The sequence below is a fragment of the Condylura cristata genome, unplaced genomic scaffold, assembly GCF_000260355.1.
Source record: "Condylura cristata isolate star-nosed mole 26May11 unplaced genomic scaffold, ConCri1.0 scaffold00039, whole genome shotgun sequence".
NCBI lineage: Eukaryota > Metazoa > Chordata > Mammalia > Eulipotyphla > Talpidae > Condylura > Condylura cristata.
Genome location: NW_004567140.1, coordinates 5,744,569 through 5,758,090, shown reverse-complemented (window position 1 = coordinate 5,758,090; position 13,522 = coordinate 5,744,569). Strand labels below are relative to the sequence as shown.

The following is a 13,522-nucleotide window of genomic DNA, read 5'->3' as shown; positions in this document are numbered from 1 at the left end:
GGTGTGGCGGTCTGTGGTTCTAGCTAGTTTCAGAAACAGCGTGATCAGCCTGCACCAGCACTTCTGACTTCTGTCCTGCGTCTCTGAACTAATTTTCTCCCTGATGAGGGCAATCTGGGGACTTGTTTGCTCATCTTTTCCTGCAAAACTTTAAAAAATGAGCTTGTCTTACAAAGCCTCTTAGTACTCTTCAGAGTAAGAAAAATTTTCCTTCTAAAAAATTAAAGGATCAAAGTCATATTGCAAATTTATCTGTCTTGAAAACTTCAGGATAATTTTCATCAGCCACACTTCTCTTCCTGGCCTCCTCACAGCAGGGATTTAAAGCGTGTTTGTTTGGTAGACAGCTCCCTTCACAGCTCATTACTGGATTCCCCAGGACTCCTCACTCCTCCTGAGCGGAGATCCTGCACTGTATGACCTGGTGGCCCTGACCTTGGGCAAGTCCTTAAGCTCTCACCCTCTCCTCTTTCCTCTATAAAGTGGGGAGCACGGCATGTGTGTGGGGGGTATGTGTGGTGTGGTGTTGATATGTGGTGTCTGGTGTGAGTGTGTGTGTGTGTGTGTGTGTGTGTGTGTGTGTTACAGAATGCATGGGGTGTGTATGGTGTGGGATGGGAGAGAGATCATGGGAAGCGGCTGCCAGATCAGACAGTGAGGGAGGAGACAGGCTAAGGAATTTGAGCTTGATCCTGAGGGGAGTAGGGGTCCTTGAAGGGCTTAGAGCGTGGGGGTGCAGGCGGGTGTGTGTGTGGAGAGGGTCCCTCCCAGCGTTGTGGGTGGATGGAGGGGGCCTGGCCAGAAAAAGCCCACGGCCTTGTGACCGGTTCATCTAGGTTAGGACATGGGCCAAGGCTGATCCAGCAAGAAACTGCTCGAGCACCACCGTTCACCCCCAAGGCCCCTAACATGAGCAGAACTGTAACCCCCAGTTGTTTTTGCATCGGGAACCCCTTCAGGACCCTGCACGGTCTGCTCGGGCAGGCACCAGGCACCAGGCTTCTCCAGCTGCCCGCTGCTAGAGGTGTGGCCTGTTTCTCAGCCCTGCAGCTCTGCACTGGGGGTGGGGTGGGGGGGCCTGCCTGCATCTGAATCAGCTGCTTTGTGTGTGTGTGTGTGGCCGCTCGATGCTTTGCTGTGTGGCCACGGCCCAGTTCATCATCTCCTATCATGTCCAGTATCTGGGGGCTCACCCACGACAACTTCCCAGCCAATGCCACAAAACCCCTGCGAGGCAGGTTTTACTATTGCTCCCACGTTAGACGAGAAACTGAAACACAGAGAGGCTCAGGCACTTGCCCAAGTGCCCACGGCTGGGAAGTGCTCGCGCTGGGATGTACCCCAAGGGGCTCCAGAGTCCAACTTCTTAACTGCCATAGTCAGAGCCTCCGACTTAGAGCTAGGACCTGGCTTAGCTGCAGATATGGGGTGGAGGCCCGGCCTGAGGGCTGCAGGTGTAGGGGTCTGGGGGCAGGTGTGGGGGAGCACAGGCGGACGAAGCACTTGAGGTGGGTGTGTGAAGGTGGAGAGGCCCAGAGGAGGCAAGGAGGCTGCCCTTGGGCCAGCCTCCTCCCCCTGCCCCCTCCCTCCAGAGCAGGCCTCACCTGAGTGTCGTCCCAGCCTCCGCCTGTGGGGAGAAGTGGATCCGGAAGCTCTGCTCGGAGCCCAGGCTGTAGAGAGAGGGGCCAAGGAGGCCAAGCTGAGCTGGGCAGCATCCCAGGCACCCGGGCATCAGGACTGCAGGAGACCCGACCCTTCCCCACAAACGACGGGGCCCGGGCGCCCCAGAAAGGCCCTGGCTGTGGAGATCACCTCACTGTGTTAAACCTGGCCCGCCTGTGCTATGACCTCCCCAGCCCCAGGGCGTGAGGCCACAGAGGTGGACACCGTGAGGCCGAGTTCAGTGGCCTGAGCCTCAGAGAGGAGGGCCACTCATTGGGGGGTGGGGGGGCTGCGTCCCCTCCATCAGCAAGCGGTGCCACACATCCTTACTTCACTAGGGCCTCCCGGACACGTGGGCAGGAGGGTAGCATCTCCACCAGGTACAAGGCACCTTCTTGAGAGATGTTGTTATGGCTCAGACTAGAAGAGAAAGGAGGTTCAGGAGGGGGGTGGTGGCAGCACCCCAGTGGAGCCCTGCCTGGTCTCCCTCAGCTCTTCCTCTCCAGCTGTCGTCGCTGGGAGGAGTCCGCACAGTCCAAGCACCATTCTCAGGTCAGGACGCTGAGGTCCAGGGAGAAGCCCGAGGTCCAGAGAGAAGCCCGAGGCCCAGGGAGAAGCCCGAGGCCCAGGGAGAAGCCCGAGGCCCAGGGAGAAGCCCGAGGCCCAGAGAGAAGCCTGAGGCCCTGCTCTCTCACGGCAGGACAGCACCCAGCACTGCAGGTGAGTGCTGAGCCTGCTGCCTGGAGGGGACCTGTCTGTGCCAGGCCGCAGGGCCGGGGCCACCCGGGAGCGACAGGCTTGCTCCCCGGGTCACCGGGAGACTGGGTGGGGATGGGCTGGCTTCCTGGGGACCCTCCCCTCTGTGGGACGCCTCCCAACCTGCATCTAGAGCGGCAGCTGGCATGCTGCATCATCCTCTCCCGGGCTGGGCAGGGAGGAGGATGCGGCCGACCCCCTACCCTCCCCCAGCCCGTGTGCTCTAGGGGTGCCTCTAGCGAAGCCCACAGGGCCCAGGGAGTTGCTCCTCTTGTTTTCAAGCCACTGGTCACTTACTCAAGAGAACCCGAGACAGGCAACTGGGGCAGACTCTGCAGGAGGCTCCTGAGCCCGCCGTCCCCCAGCAGGTTTGCAGAGAGGCTGCAGAGGTCAGAGGGGCTGTTGGTATCCGACGGACTCATGTGGACACCGCCTGTCCCGTCACCCTCACTGTGCTCTGTTTTTTCAGTTAGTTGCTGTTTTAGTCACTACTCCGCACTGCCCCGCACTTTCACCATCCCTGGGCAGTCCAACTGCTGTGTCCCAAAGGCATGAGTTCGATCCCAGCCAGGGAGGGACCCACAGGGCGCGACAGACCCCTCCTGTCTCCCCACTGCTCCCCTCAGCAGTGGACTTTGTCAATCTGCCGGTTCTGCTCCCCACTCTGTCTCTGGGGAGTCCTCTCAGCACCCCCCAACACCTCTGACCTATACCCCAGTTTTGTAAGCATAAAGAAATCATTTCTTTTAAAAAAAAAAAAAGAGAGCAATTTCAGGAAAAACAAAGAGGTTTGGAGTATGCATTGCCCCAACAGACTTCCTGAATACTCTTATTTCCCTCTGGTGTGGCGGTCTGTGGTTCTAGCTAGTTTCAGAAACAGCGTGATCAGCCTGCACCAGCACTTCTGACTTCTGTCCTGCGTCTCTGAACTAATTTTCTCCCTGATGAGGGCAATCTGGGGACTTGTTTGCTCATCTTTTCCTGCAAAACTTTAAAAAATGAGCTTGTCTTACAAAGCCTCTTAGTACTCTTCAGAGTAAGAAAAATTTTCCTTCTAAAAAATTAAAGGATCAAAGTCATATTGCAAATTTATCTGTCTTGAAAACTTCAGGATAATTTTCATCAGCCACACTTCTCTTCCTGGCCTCCTCACAGCAGGGATTTAAAGCGTGTTTGTTTGGTAGACAGCTCCCTTCACAGCTCATTACTGGATTCCCCAGGACTCCTCACTCCTCCTGAGCGGAGATCCTGCACTGTATGACCTGGTGGCCCTGACCTTGGGCAAGTCCTTAAGCTCTCACCCTCTCCTCTTTCCTCTATAAAGTGGGGAGCACGGTACCTAGGTTGTTGGAAAGATAAAAAGAAGATGCAAAGCACACAGACTAGCAGAGCTCATGCTCCTGGGACTGCTGTCACGTTTCCTGTGGTTTGGAGACCCATGACAGGTCACACAGACACAACCTCTGACAACCCAGGCGCCCAGCTGGTTCGGACACTCCCAGGCCTGAGCCTTTTGCACTTTAACCACCTGCTGGGAAAGTCAATGGGTCCTTCTTGTTGGGCCCTATCAGCCAGCAGGGATCAGATGCTGGATCAACACAGGGGCACTTGTGGCTTTGTGTGAAGGGCTCCCCGAACCAGCACCACCCTGGGAGGTAGGGGATGATAATCTGGGCACAGGGAATCCTTATAGATGCAATGCAGAGTCCTGGTCTTTGGTCCTGAGAAGTGTTGAGTGTGCAGACACACACACACACACACACACACACACCACTCCAGTGCCATCCAGGTGTGCATGCTTCCCTCCCCCGCCCCCCAACTTACTCCAGCTGGCTGAGGTCCTCACACCCGCTCAGCAGACAGCACAGCGTATCCATGTGCTCCAGGCTGAGGTTGCAGTCTGTGAACCTGCTGGATGAGAGGGAACAGGCCAAGGAAGGGGCGCTCAGTCTCTCAGACCCACTGGTCCCTGGCTAAATCCTGGTGGGGTCTCCGAGCACAGGCGGGACTTCATACAAGCTTAGATTCGGTGGAAATACCTGGCACCTGCCATGCCCACCTGCTCCCAGGTGGATCCCACCTGGAACCCGCCTCCTCCCTCTGCGGCGATGACTTGTGAAGTGTGGTCCCCAGTCGGTCACACAGCATGACTTGGGGTGATCCCTGGAGACCCGGCCCAGAGCCACCGGATCAGAAACTCTCAGGCAAGGCTCTCCAGGTAACTTGGATTCAAGTTCGAGCTGGGGAACACAGCTCTTGGGGTGTGGACTAGGGAACACAAGGGTGTGGCCTGCTCCTGCAGAGAGCCATTGATGCTAGAATTAAAGCTGAGGGTAAAGCTGCCTTTGAGAGGCCTAAAGTGAGGCTACTTGGTTGCATAATGAAGGGCCTGGGGCCAGCCAGTGAGTAAGGAAAAGAATCAGAAAGTACCTAAAGTCATTATCCATGACCACTGCTGCTTTCCTGCAGAGTTCTTCCCATGGCCTGAAATTCTCTATGATGTGATCACTTGCTTCCTGTCTTTATTTAGTTATTTACCTATTAAAGACTTTTATTTATTTGTGCATACAAAACTGGGGTATAGGCCAGAGGTGCAGGGGGTGGCAAGAGGCTTCGCCAGAGACAGAGTGGGGAGCAGAACAGGCAGATGGATGAAGTCCACTGCTGAGGGCAGCAGCGGGGAGACAGGAGAGGTCTGCCATGCCCTGTGGGTCAGCTGCAGGATGGGGACTGAACTCGCACTGAAGCGGCCATGGCTTGGCTTAGCTTTACAAGGTGCAGCGCTCCAACCCGCTGCGCCATCAGGGAGGGCCCCGCTTCCTGTTTTTAAATCAGCTCACGAACCCCCAGTCAGTCCCTCAAAGGAAAACTGGCCTTGGAAACCACCAGCAGACCTTAAGCAGTCTCGGACCTTCCAACTGAGCCAGCCAGCTGTTCACACCTGCTAAGCATGCTCTCTGCTCAAAGAGGAACTCAGCAAGCGTCCTGGGTGCGGACACACCCACGGCCCCCTAGAGTCTCCCGGCTTCCACAGGACTGGGAGCTGAAAAAGCAGTACTGATCTCAAGGAGGGAGACTCCCCTCCCATCTGCTCAATGTCCTTACATCACGCCCTCCTGGTCATGCCCGATTTTGTCCAGGCTGACTCAGACTCTATCAAGGCATCCTGGCCTAGTGTCCGGCTAGGACCCGAGTTGGCAAATTATAGCCCACGGCCACCTGCAAAAGCAGGAATGGCCCGCTCTCCGAGAACATATTTTCCATTTGCAAGCTGTGAAAAAAATCAAAATCATATTTCGGGACACATAAGCAATAAAGGAAATTCAGCCTCAGTGTCCTGAAATAGTTTCATGGGCGCAAAGACACACTGATGGTGCTTTCAAGCTGCAGCAGCAAGGTGTGGACTCCCAGCTCCAGAACTGCAAAGCCCAAGACACTTGCATTCTAGCCCTTCGCAGGAAGTATGTGGGGCCCGGGCTGGACGCACCAAAGGACGGCCGGTGTGTGAGGCCCAGGTGCGCCTTACGGGAGGGCGGGGGCGCACAGGTCTCAGATGCTGTCCTGTGCAGCTGGCACTTGCCAACTGGCACAGTCAGCACAGGGGAGGCCCAGTGTGGAAGGAGAGGCCTTTCCAAAGGTCAGAGGCATCAAAATGGCCACACCTGCATCTGGGGGTTCACCTCGCCCCATTATCCTGCCTCTGAGCAGTATCCCTCCCTGTCCCCTGAGGACCCCAGAGCACTGGCCCAGGAGTGTCAGGGATAGGGCACACGCCCCATGCTTCAGTCACATAGTCTTGTTTAGTCCTGGCAAGCATTCTGCAAAGCGGGGACCCCTTCTCCTACTACAGAAGCGGAGGGCTCCAGAGGTCACAGTGCCTGCTCAGGCTGCCAGGCCCTCATGGAGCTGGGATGTAAGGGCTGCTGAGGGTCTCCCTGGTGGTGCAAGGGGTTAAAACGCAGCATTATGAAGCTCTCTGTAGCTGCTGCTGCAGGAGTTCGATCCCCGGCCAGGGAGTGACCACGGCGCACAGCAGACCTCTCCTGTCTGACCAGCTGCTCCCCTCAGCAGTGGATTCCCATGGGTCTGTCTGTTCTGCTCCCCACTCTGACTCTGGTGAATCCTCTCACCCTCTGCAGCTCACCCTCTGCACCTCTGGCACCCCAGTTCTTGTGTGCATAAATAAATAAACCTTTAAAAAAATAATTAAGGCTGGTGGACAGGCCGTGAAGTCCTTGACCTCTGACCAGGCCCCTGGGTGCCCTTGTTTGCCCTTGAGGAAGCCCGACGCCCTCTGGACCTCTGTTTCTTTATGGTGGAGGAAACCAGTTTCTGGCCCGGAGCCTCCAGGCTGTCGTCTCTGTGCCCCCTGAGGCCCCAGAGACGGGTCTGTGCACCCCAGTGTCCCCTGGCGGCCAGGCACGGATGGGGGACTTACCCGCAGCGCCGGCCTTCCTGCCCCTCGCTGGACCGGAAGTGCAAGGTCATGTGCGTCAGGGATCTGGAGAGACAGCGCAGGATCAGCCCCTCGGTCAGCCCCAGCTGCCCCAGGGCGCACATCCCCTCCTCCAGAACCCGAACCCGGACATGGCCCGCTGCCCTCATCCTGCCCCTCACACCCTCGACCTCAGGCGGGAGCCCCCAGCCCGGCCCAGCGGTCCCCAGGCGACGCTCACCTGACGTCCACCTTCTGTAGTCGGGGGCAGCGGCTGAAGAGGTCGGCCAGCAGGAGGGGGCTCCGCGGGCAGGGGCCCAGCAGGCTCAGCCTGGGAAGGGAAGGGGAGAGGCGGGTCGGGGCCAGCAAGACCAGCGGCAAGGACAGGGCGGGCTGGGGCCAGTCGGGCGGCCGAGGAGAAAGGGACCAGCAAGGGAGGCAGAGGCGAGGCTCGAGGGCAGAGGCAAGTGGGCGGGTGTTGGAGCCCCGGTTCCGCTTCCTGGCTGCGGGCCTTGGTTTTCCTGCCTAGAAAATGGGACTCAGCCCGGCTGACCTTCCCCCCCGGGGCGAGGGTGTCTGGCTTCAGCTCGCGGTGGTTATGGCTGTTTCTGGCCCAAGCCCAGACCTGATCGGCAGGGCCTTGCCGACAGGATCTCAGCAGTTTTTCAACCTCAGCACCACTGAGATTTGGGGCTGGGTCATCCTTTTGTGGGGGGGTGGCCGACAGGTGTCGAGCAGAATGCCTACTGTGCTGTCCCAACCCCAGGCCCCCACGAGCAGATGTCCCCCAAGGCCTGAAACGCTCCAGGCTGTGAACATTGCCTTAGAGAAAGTGAGGGTCTTCAGCGGCATCTTTCGCTCCTTCCTTTCCCTTGGCAAATCCCCCCCACCCCCGAAACCATCCTCAGCCTCTTGTCTGCTCCACTCCCAAGATCCACCTGAATCCGCTCTCTGTCTCTACACCGATTCCTGGTCACATCATCTCTCACTGGTCACATCATCTCTCACTAGCTGTCCCCTCCCTGCTCCCATTTCCCTACTCACCCTGTTCCTTTTCTATCCGGCAGACCACACTCTTGAAAACAGGTCATTCTCCCACCCTTCAAATGCCCTTGGCTGAAATTCCAATCTCCTTCCAGTGGTTACTAGCCACTGGAGCTGTTATGGAGAAGGATGTCCTAAAGGGACTCTGCAGAGTCTTCTGGACTCCACCCCCTACTCCAGTGACTGGAAACTACAACTCCCAGCAGCACCAGGGAGAGAACTGCGAGGACCCAAGGGCGGAGCTAAGCAGCATTCTGGGACTTTGGGTGATAAATAGGGCGCCATTTTCTACAGCTCTGGGGGCTCAGGCAACGGAGCTCTCTGGCTCAGGCAATGGTCTGGCTCTTGGGACTGCGTGACTTGGGGCTATCAGTAAGCTTGTTACCAGAGCTCCAAATCCGCTGAGCCAGTAAGATATTCTAGTGACCTTGTATCTCTCTCTCTTTTCTGGGTTGTTCCCTCTCCTTTCCCCTTTTGTAAATAAACCCATTATTGACCCTTTTGTGTGTGCCTGCAGTACAACTAAATTTCAGCCACATGGGTGAGGGCCCACAGACAAGCGGCCCAGTTCACACTGGTCCAGCCTGGTCCACCTCTGAACTGCCCCCACTCCCACAACTCTCCTTGACCACCACTGGGTTCTGGCCCCCTTGGTCTTCTGGCTGTCCCTGACCCGACAAGGCCCAGTCACACCTCAGGGTCTCACATATGCTGTTCCCTTTGCTTGGAATGCTGTTCCCTGCTCTTCACAAGACTGGCTCCCCTTCTCCTTCCAACTACCTCAGTATCCTCCTCAGAGGAATTCCCAGTCATCATCTGAATCACCTTCTCAGTCTCTCTTTACCACATCTCACTGTCTGAATCAGTCACATTTTACTTTGCTAACTGTCCTGCTCTCTTGACTACAAGGTAAACGCCAAGGGGACAAAGACCTAGTCACTCCTCACCCCTTACTATGCCTCAAACACCCGGCCCAGCGCCCAGTCCCCAGCGCTAGGAATTGATAGGGACTGAGGAATACAAGCGAAAGCTCTGCAGAGGCTCAAACTGGCTACCTCATTCCAAAGGAGAAGGGCTTTGGAGATGATGCAGTGTGACGTGGGCATAGAGAAGCCCCTCCCAGGTCTGCTGTTTTCTACCTGCTCCCTGTAACCCGCCAACTTTGGTGCGCAAAGGAGCCCTTCCTTCCTGCGCTCTCCAAGCTGGGCTGGTGGCCCGGAAGGTGGTTGAGTTCCGAGGGTTGACATGTGAGCTGACACACTCGGCAGCTCCCTGGAACGTCTTGGTCCCCCTCTCACCCTCCCCATGGGGCCCAGGGACAAGTGAGATCCAGGATGTGCCGAGGCCCCCAGGCATCTTTAGCATTAGAATTCCATCTGCAGCATGGCGCTCATGTTGCTGTTACTAATGGGATGATTTAATTTCTTGTTGTATTTTTCCACCTCAGCTGCAGCTGCCTCCCCCCTGCTAGAAGAGTATTTAAAGTAAATCCTTTTTAAATTCTAACCAGTCGGAGCTGAAATTAGAAAAGAGAGTTTTAAATATGTCGGGGGGATGTGGTGAAGTTCTCCTTTTACAGAGCTAGACGGTGACCTTTAGACGCTCGGGTGTGACATCGACACGCCTACATCTGTCCAGTTCCCCCCGCAGCACCAGGTGACCCCGTGGCTGGGCAAGGCCACTGTCCTGTCTGCCTGAGAGCCCAAGGGCCGGGAACCTTCATCCATGTCAGGTGGGGAAACTGAGGCCTGCGGGCCCAGCTAACTCACCCAGGACGTTGACAACGTTTTAGACTTAAGCTCCAGGTTGTGCCAAGAGTTGGGAGGTTTGGGGGGAGGGGTGGCCCTGCAGGGGAGGGAAATGGGGGCCAGTCTTACTGCAGCAGTCTTAGCTGGGAGAGCCGGGGCAGGTGGTGCAGCAGGGTCTGCAGGCTCTGCTCACTCAGGTCGCAGGATAATCTGTGGGAGAAAGGACCTGAATGAGGGGGAGGCCCTGGAAAGCTGGGCTGTGGCCTCACAGCCAGACTGCTGAAACTGTTCCCCCTGAAACCATACCCTCTGAACACAAGGTCCTGGAGTTAGCACTGACGCTGTCACATACGCTGGGAAATGTTGGGCCAAAGTAAAGTTCTCTTTGCTGCAGCATGACTTGTCAGTCCTGTGGTGTGAATTTCCAAAGACTGGAGTAGAGTTTCCACTCAAAAGCAGCAGACTAAGGCCCTCCTAGTGGCACAACGGGTTCAAGCGTAGCACTGTGAAGCTGTCTACCGCCACCGTAGCACGAGTTCGATCCCCAGCCAGGGAGCTGACCCACAGGGCGCAGCAGACCTCCCCTGTCTCCCCGCTGCTCCCCTCAGCAGTGTACTTCTTCGATCTGCCTGTTCTGCTCCCCACTCTGTCTCTGGTGAAGCCTCTCACTGACTCCCATCTATGGCCTATACCCTGGTTCTTGTACATAAATAAATAAATCTTAAAAAAAAAAAAAAGAGGGCACTCTCGGATGGCACAATGGATCAAAGCACCACATTATGAAGCTCTCTGAAGCCACTGCAGCACGAGTTCGATCCCCGGCCCCGGAGGTGACCCACGTGTTGCTGCAGACCTCTCCTGACCCACCCGCTGTTCCCCTCAGCAGTGGACTTCACCTATCTGCCTGTTCTGCTCCCCGCTCTGTCTTTGGTGAATCTTCTCACCCACCACTCTTCTAGCCTGGACCCCAGTTGTGTATGCATAAGGAAATACATCTTTAAAAAGAAAAAAAAGAAAGGTATCTGGGAAATGCTCCAGCATAACATGCGTCTGTGTGTGTACACGTGGGTGTGTGCAAGCGAGTGTGTCTCGGGGCCCTGAGGGGAGAACACGGAGATAGCAGAGGGGCGCTAAGTAACAGTAGCAGTCCACTACTGTGTTCTCTCCGTGGTTATCTACACGCGTGAGTCCCTAGTAACAGCAGTTTTAAAATTAAACAGTGACGGGGCCCTCCCTGGTGGCGCAGTGGGTTAAAGCACTGCACTAACCCCAGTTCAGCCTTGAAGCCAGATGAAAAGGGGGGACTAGACAGAGTATGTGACTGGTACTTCTCACAGCTTTCAGGGTCATGAAAAATAAAGAATGAGAAACACACCCCCTCAGAAGGCTCAGAAACAGACTGGCTAAGCGGGGCGTGGAGCCCTGGATGGGCTTCTGGCTCGGGGTGGAGGGGCAGAGGCATCAGGGGACTAGCAGGTGAGACCCGAGTGAAATCTGGGGAGTCGGTCACAGTCACGCACAGTCACGCTCGTGACGCAGCGGCTGTGATCACGCGCGGTGCTCACCGCCAGCTGCACCGGACGAAGGAACTCTCCAGACTCGCTCTGTAACATTTCTGAAAATCAAGTCTGCAACGAGTCTAAAAATACAGCTCACTAAAAACCCATCGGCTCCACATGTCCCGATACTCAGGGCAACCCAGGGGCGCCCGCAGGAGACCAGCTGGGGGCAGTTGCCCGGTGAGGCCCCGCACCTGTCACGCCACAGACCTCAGCCTGTGTCTGCACAGCCGGCGGTCAACGCGGACAGCTGGCCAGAGGGGCCCGAGAGGAGCCGATGGGGTGTGATGTAAAGAGAAACTGTAGCATGTCCGTCTGGACTGTCTGTGGGTAACCCGGGAGGGGAGGGGCCGCGCGGAGTTTTTCACTTTAAAGTAGTTACTGTAATGCAATAACCATGAGGCAGAGGGAAGGCTGACAGGCCACTTTGCAGAGACAAAGTTGAGACCTAAGGAGCAAAGCCACTGGCCCCGGCCAGTAGGGGCTGGGCCAGGACGCCTGCCACCAGGGCCAGTTGCTGGTCCCAGCCGCAGATGTCCCTGGTGGGTAAGCTGGTTCCTGCAGGGGCCTTTCAGAAGCCACAGGCTCAGGTCAGGGTGGTGGGCCCGGCTGGGCGCCAGGTGGGGCTCCAGAGGTGGGGTGGGGGGCAGGCCGGGACTCCCAGGTGCCCTGAGTTGAGTGGATGGGGCAGGGGAAGCCCCCAGGCCCAGCGCTGCCCCTCAGGGGGGTGAGTGAGGCGCTGAACTGGGCCACTGGGAAGCAAGAACCTCTAGCGAGAGGTCAGGGAACTCACATGAGACAGGACAGGGTCTGGGGGAATGGACCAGAGCTGGCCCTAGCCAGGACAACCCCCCCCCCAGGAGCCCACATGGTGTCCTCTTTGCTTACTTGACTTCCAGAGGCCCCGGGCACTTCTCCAGAGTCTCACAGAGGCGGCTGAGGCTCGGGGGCTCCAGCTGACACTCCTGGAGGCTGGAAGGGGCAGCAGGCAGGGCAGAGGGTCAGGGCGGTGCAGGACCCTGGGCCTCTCTGCTTCTCCCAGCCGACCCCCGAAGCCGCAGGACAGACTCCCTTCCCGGCTCCCCAGGGCGCAGTCTCCTGCCCCAGATCTTCCGAACAGCAACAACAGACCCTCACTGCCCAGTTGCTCTGTCCAGCCTCCAAGTCCTCCTCTCTCCCCTGCCTGAGGCTGGACCCCCATTGTCACTCGCCTGGACCACTACAGCACTGTCCAGCCCCACTCTCTCCTCGGACCACCCTGTGTCCCCACCGGTGCCTGACCATCTAAGCAGGCCTCTTCTCTGCTTAAGCCCTCTGAGGCTGCCCGTCACCCATAGGCTAAAAGCAAAATGCCATTCCCTGGTCTCTGCTCCTCCTGCCTGTGCTCCGGCCAGTCTGGGCGCCTCCAGGAGCCGGACTGCCAGCCCTGGGCCTCTGCACAAGCTGCTCCTTGGCTAGGACACTCCTCTCTCTCCTCCTGGGGTAACTGTTCAGGCCTCTCCTTAGATGAGGAAATCAAGGCCCAGACCGGAGAGAGGACCCAGCCAGGCCTCACTGCCCTTCACGGCAGAGCTGGGCAGTCTTCAGGGAAGAATGTGTGGGCTCTTTTCTCTAAGGAGAATGCTGGGGCCAGTGGCCCTCTCACAGCCTTCTCTGCACACCGCACCCCCGGCACCCCCATTCTCTCCCAATCCTTGGCTCTCATGCTCCAGGCACTCCTCCGTCCTTGGTCCTGCACTCCCACTGCGGTTACCCCCAAAGAAAGAACTGAGGAAGACAGTACCAGAAGCTCCTGGGGACGCAGCATTGACGGTCCCCCAAGAAATGGACTCCAGCCGGGAACCTGGGCAAAGACCCATCAGCAGACAGATCCCTGGGGTGGAGAAACCACGTTGAGAGGGAAGTTTAGAGTTCTCCCCTTGCAGACTAGACTCAGAAGTCAGGGCTGGAATGGACCCAGAGGCAATCAAGTCACTGGACCCCAGACCCGCCCCTTACCTACAGAGGGGGAAACCGAAGCACGGGGAGGAGAAGTCAGAGAAAAGCCAGCAGCTTACACCTGTCCAGGTAGCGGCATCTGACTAGGTCAGGGGGAGCAGGACACAGCTCCTCTTCTCTCTGACCAGCATTCTTGTGACTTCTATGCCCCACCCCAGGCCTTGACTTTTGGCTTCAAGAACCCAGTGGATCCCCCAAAGCAGAGCCCCTGACCGGGAAGCAAGACCTCTGGCCTTGCCTCAGGCCAGGCAGTGCTTCTCCCCAACCTGAGCCCAGGATTCCCTCGGGGTGGGGGTGGGGGTGACGTCAGGCCACCAGCG

The 13,522-nt window shown here is 57.4% G+C and overlaps 1 protein-coding gene across 1 annotated transcript in view; it reads right to left on the bottom strand.

The window, feature by feature from the left end:
* NLRC5 (NLR family, CARD domain containing 5) overlaps positions 1-13,522 on the bottom strand; it is a 55,512-nt gene that overhangs the window by 14,780 nt on the left and 27,210 nt on the right. The window contains exons 19-27 of the mRNA XM_012733169.1: positions 12,988-13,077; positions 12,093-12,176; positions 9,775-9,855; positions 7,095-7,184; positions 6,857-6,919; positions 4,243-4,329; positions 2,716-2,799; positions 1,993-2,082; positions 1,605-1,670 (exon numbers count right to left, since the gene is read on the bottom strand). Coding sequence (XP_012588623.1) covers positions 1,605-1,670; positions 1,993-2,082; positions 2,716-2,799; positions 4,243-4,329; positions 6,857-6,919; positions 7,095-7,184; positions 9,775-9,855; positions 12,093-12,176; positions 12,988-13,077 — 735 coding nt within the window. The remainder of the gene's footprint in view (positions 1-1,604; positions 1,671-1,992; positions 2,083-2,715; positions 2,800-4,242; positions 4,330-6,856; positions 6,920-7,094; positions 7,185-9,774; positions 9,856-12,092; positions 12,177-12,987; positions 13,078-13,522) is intronic.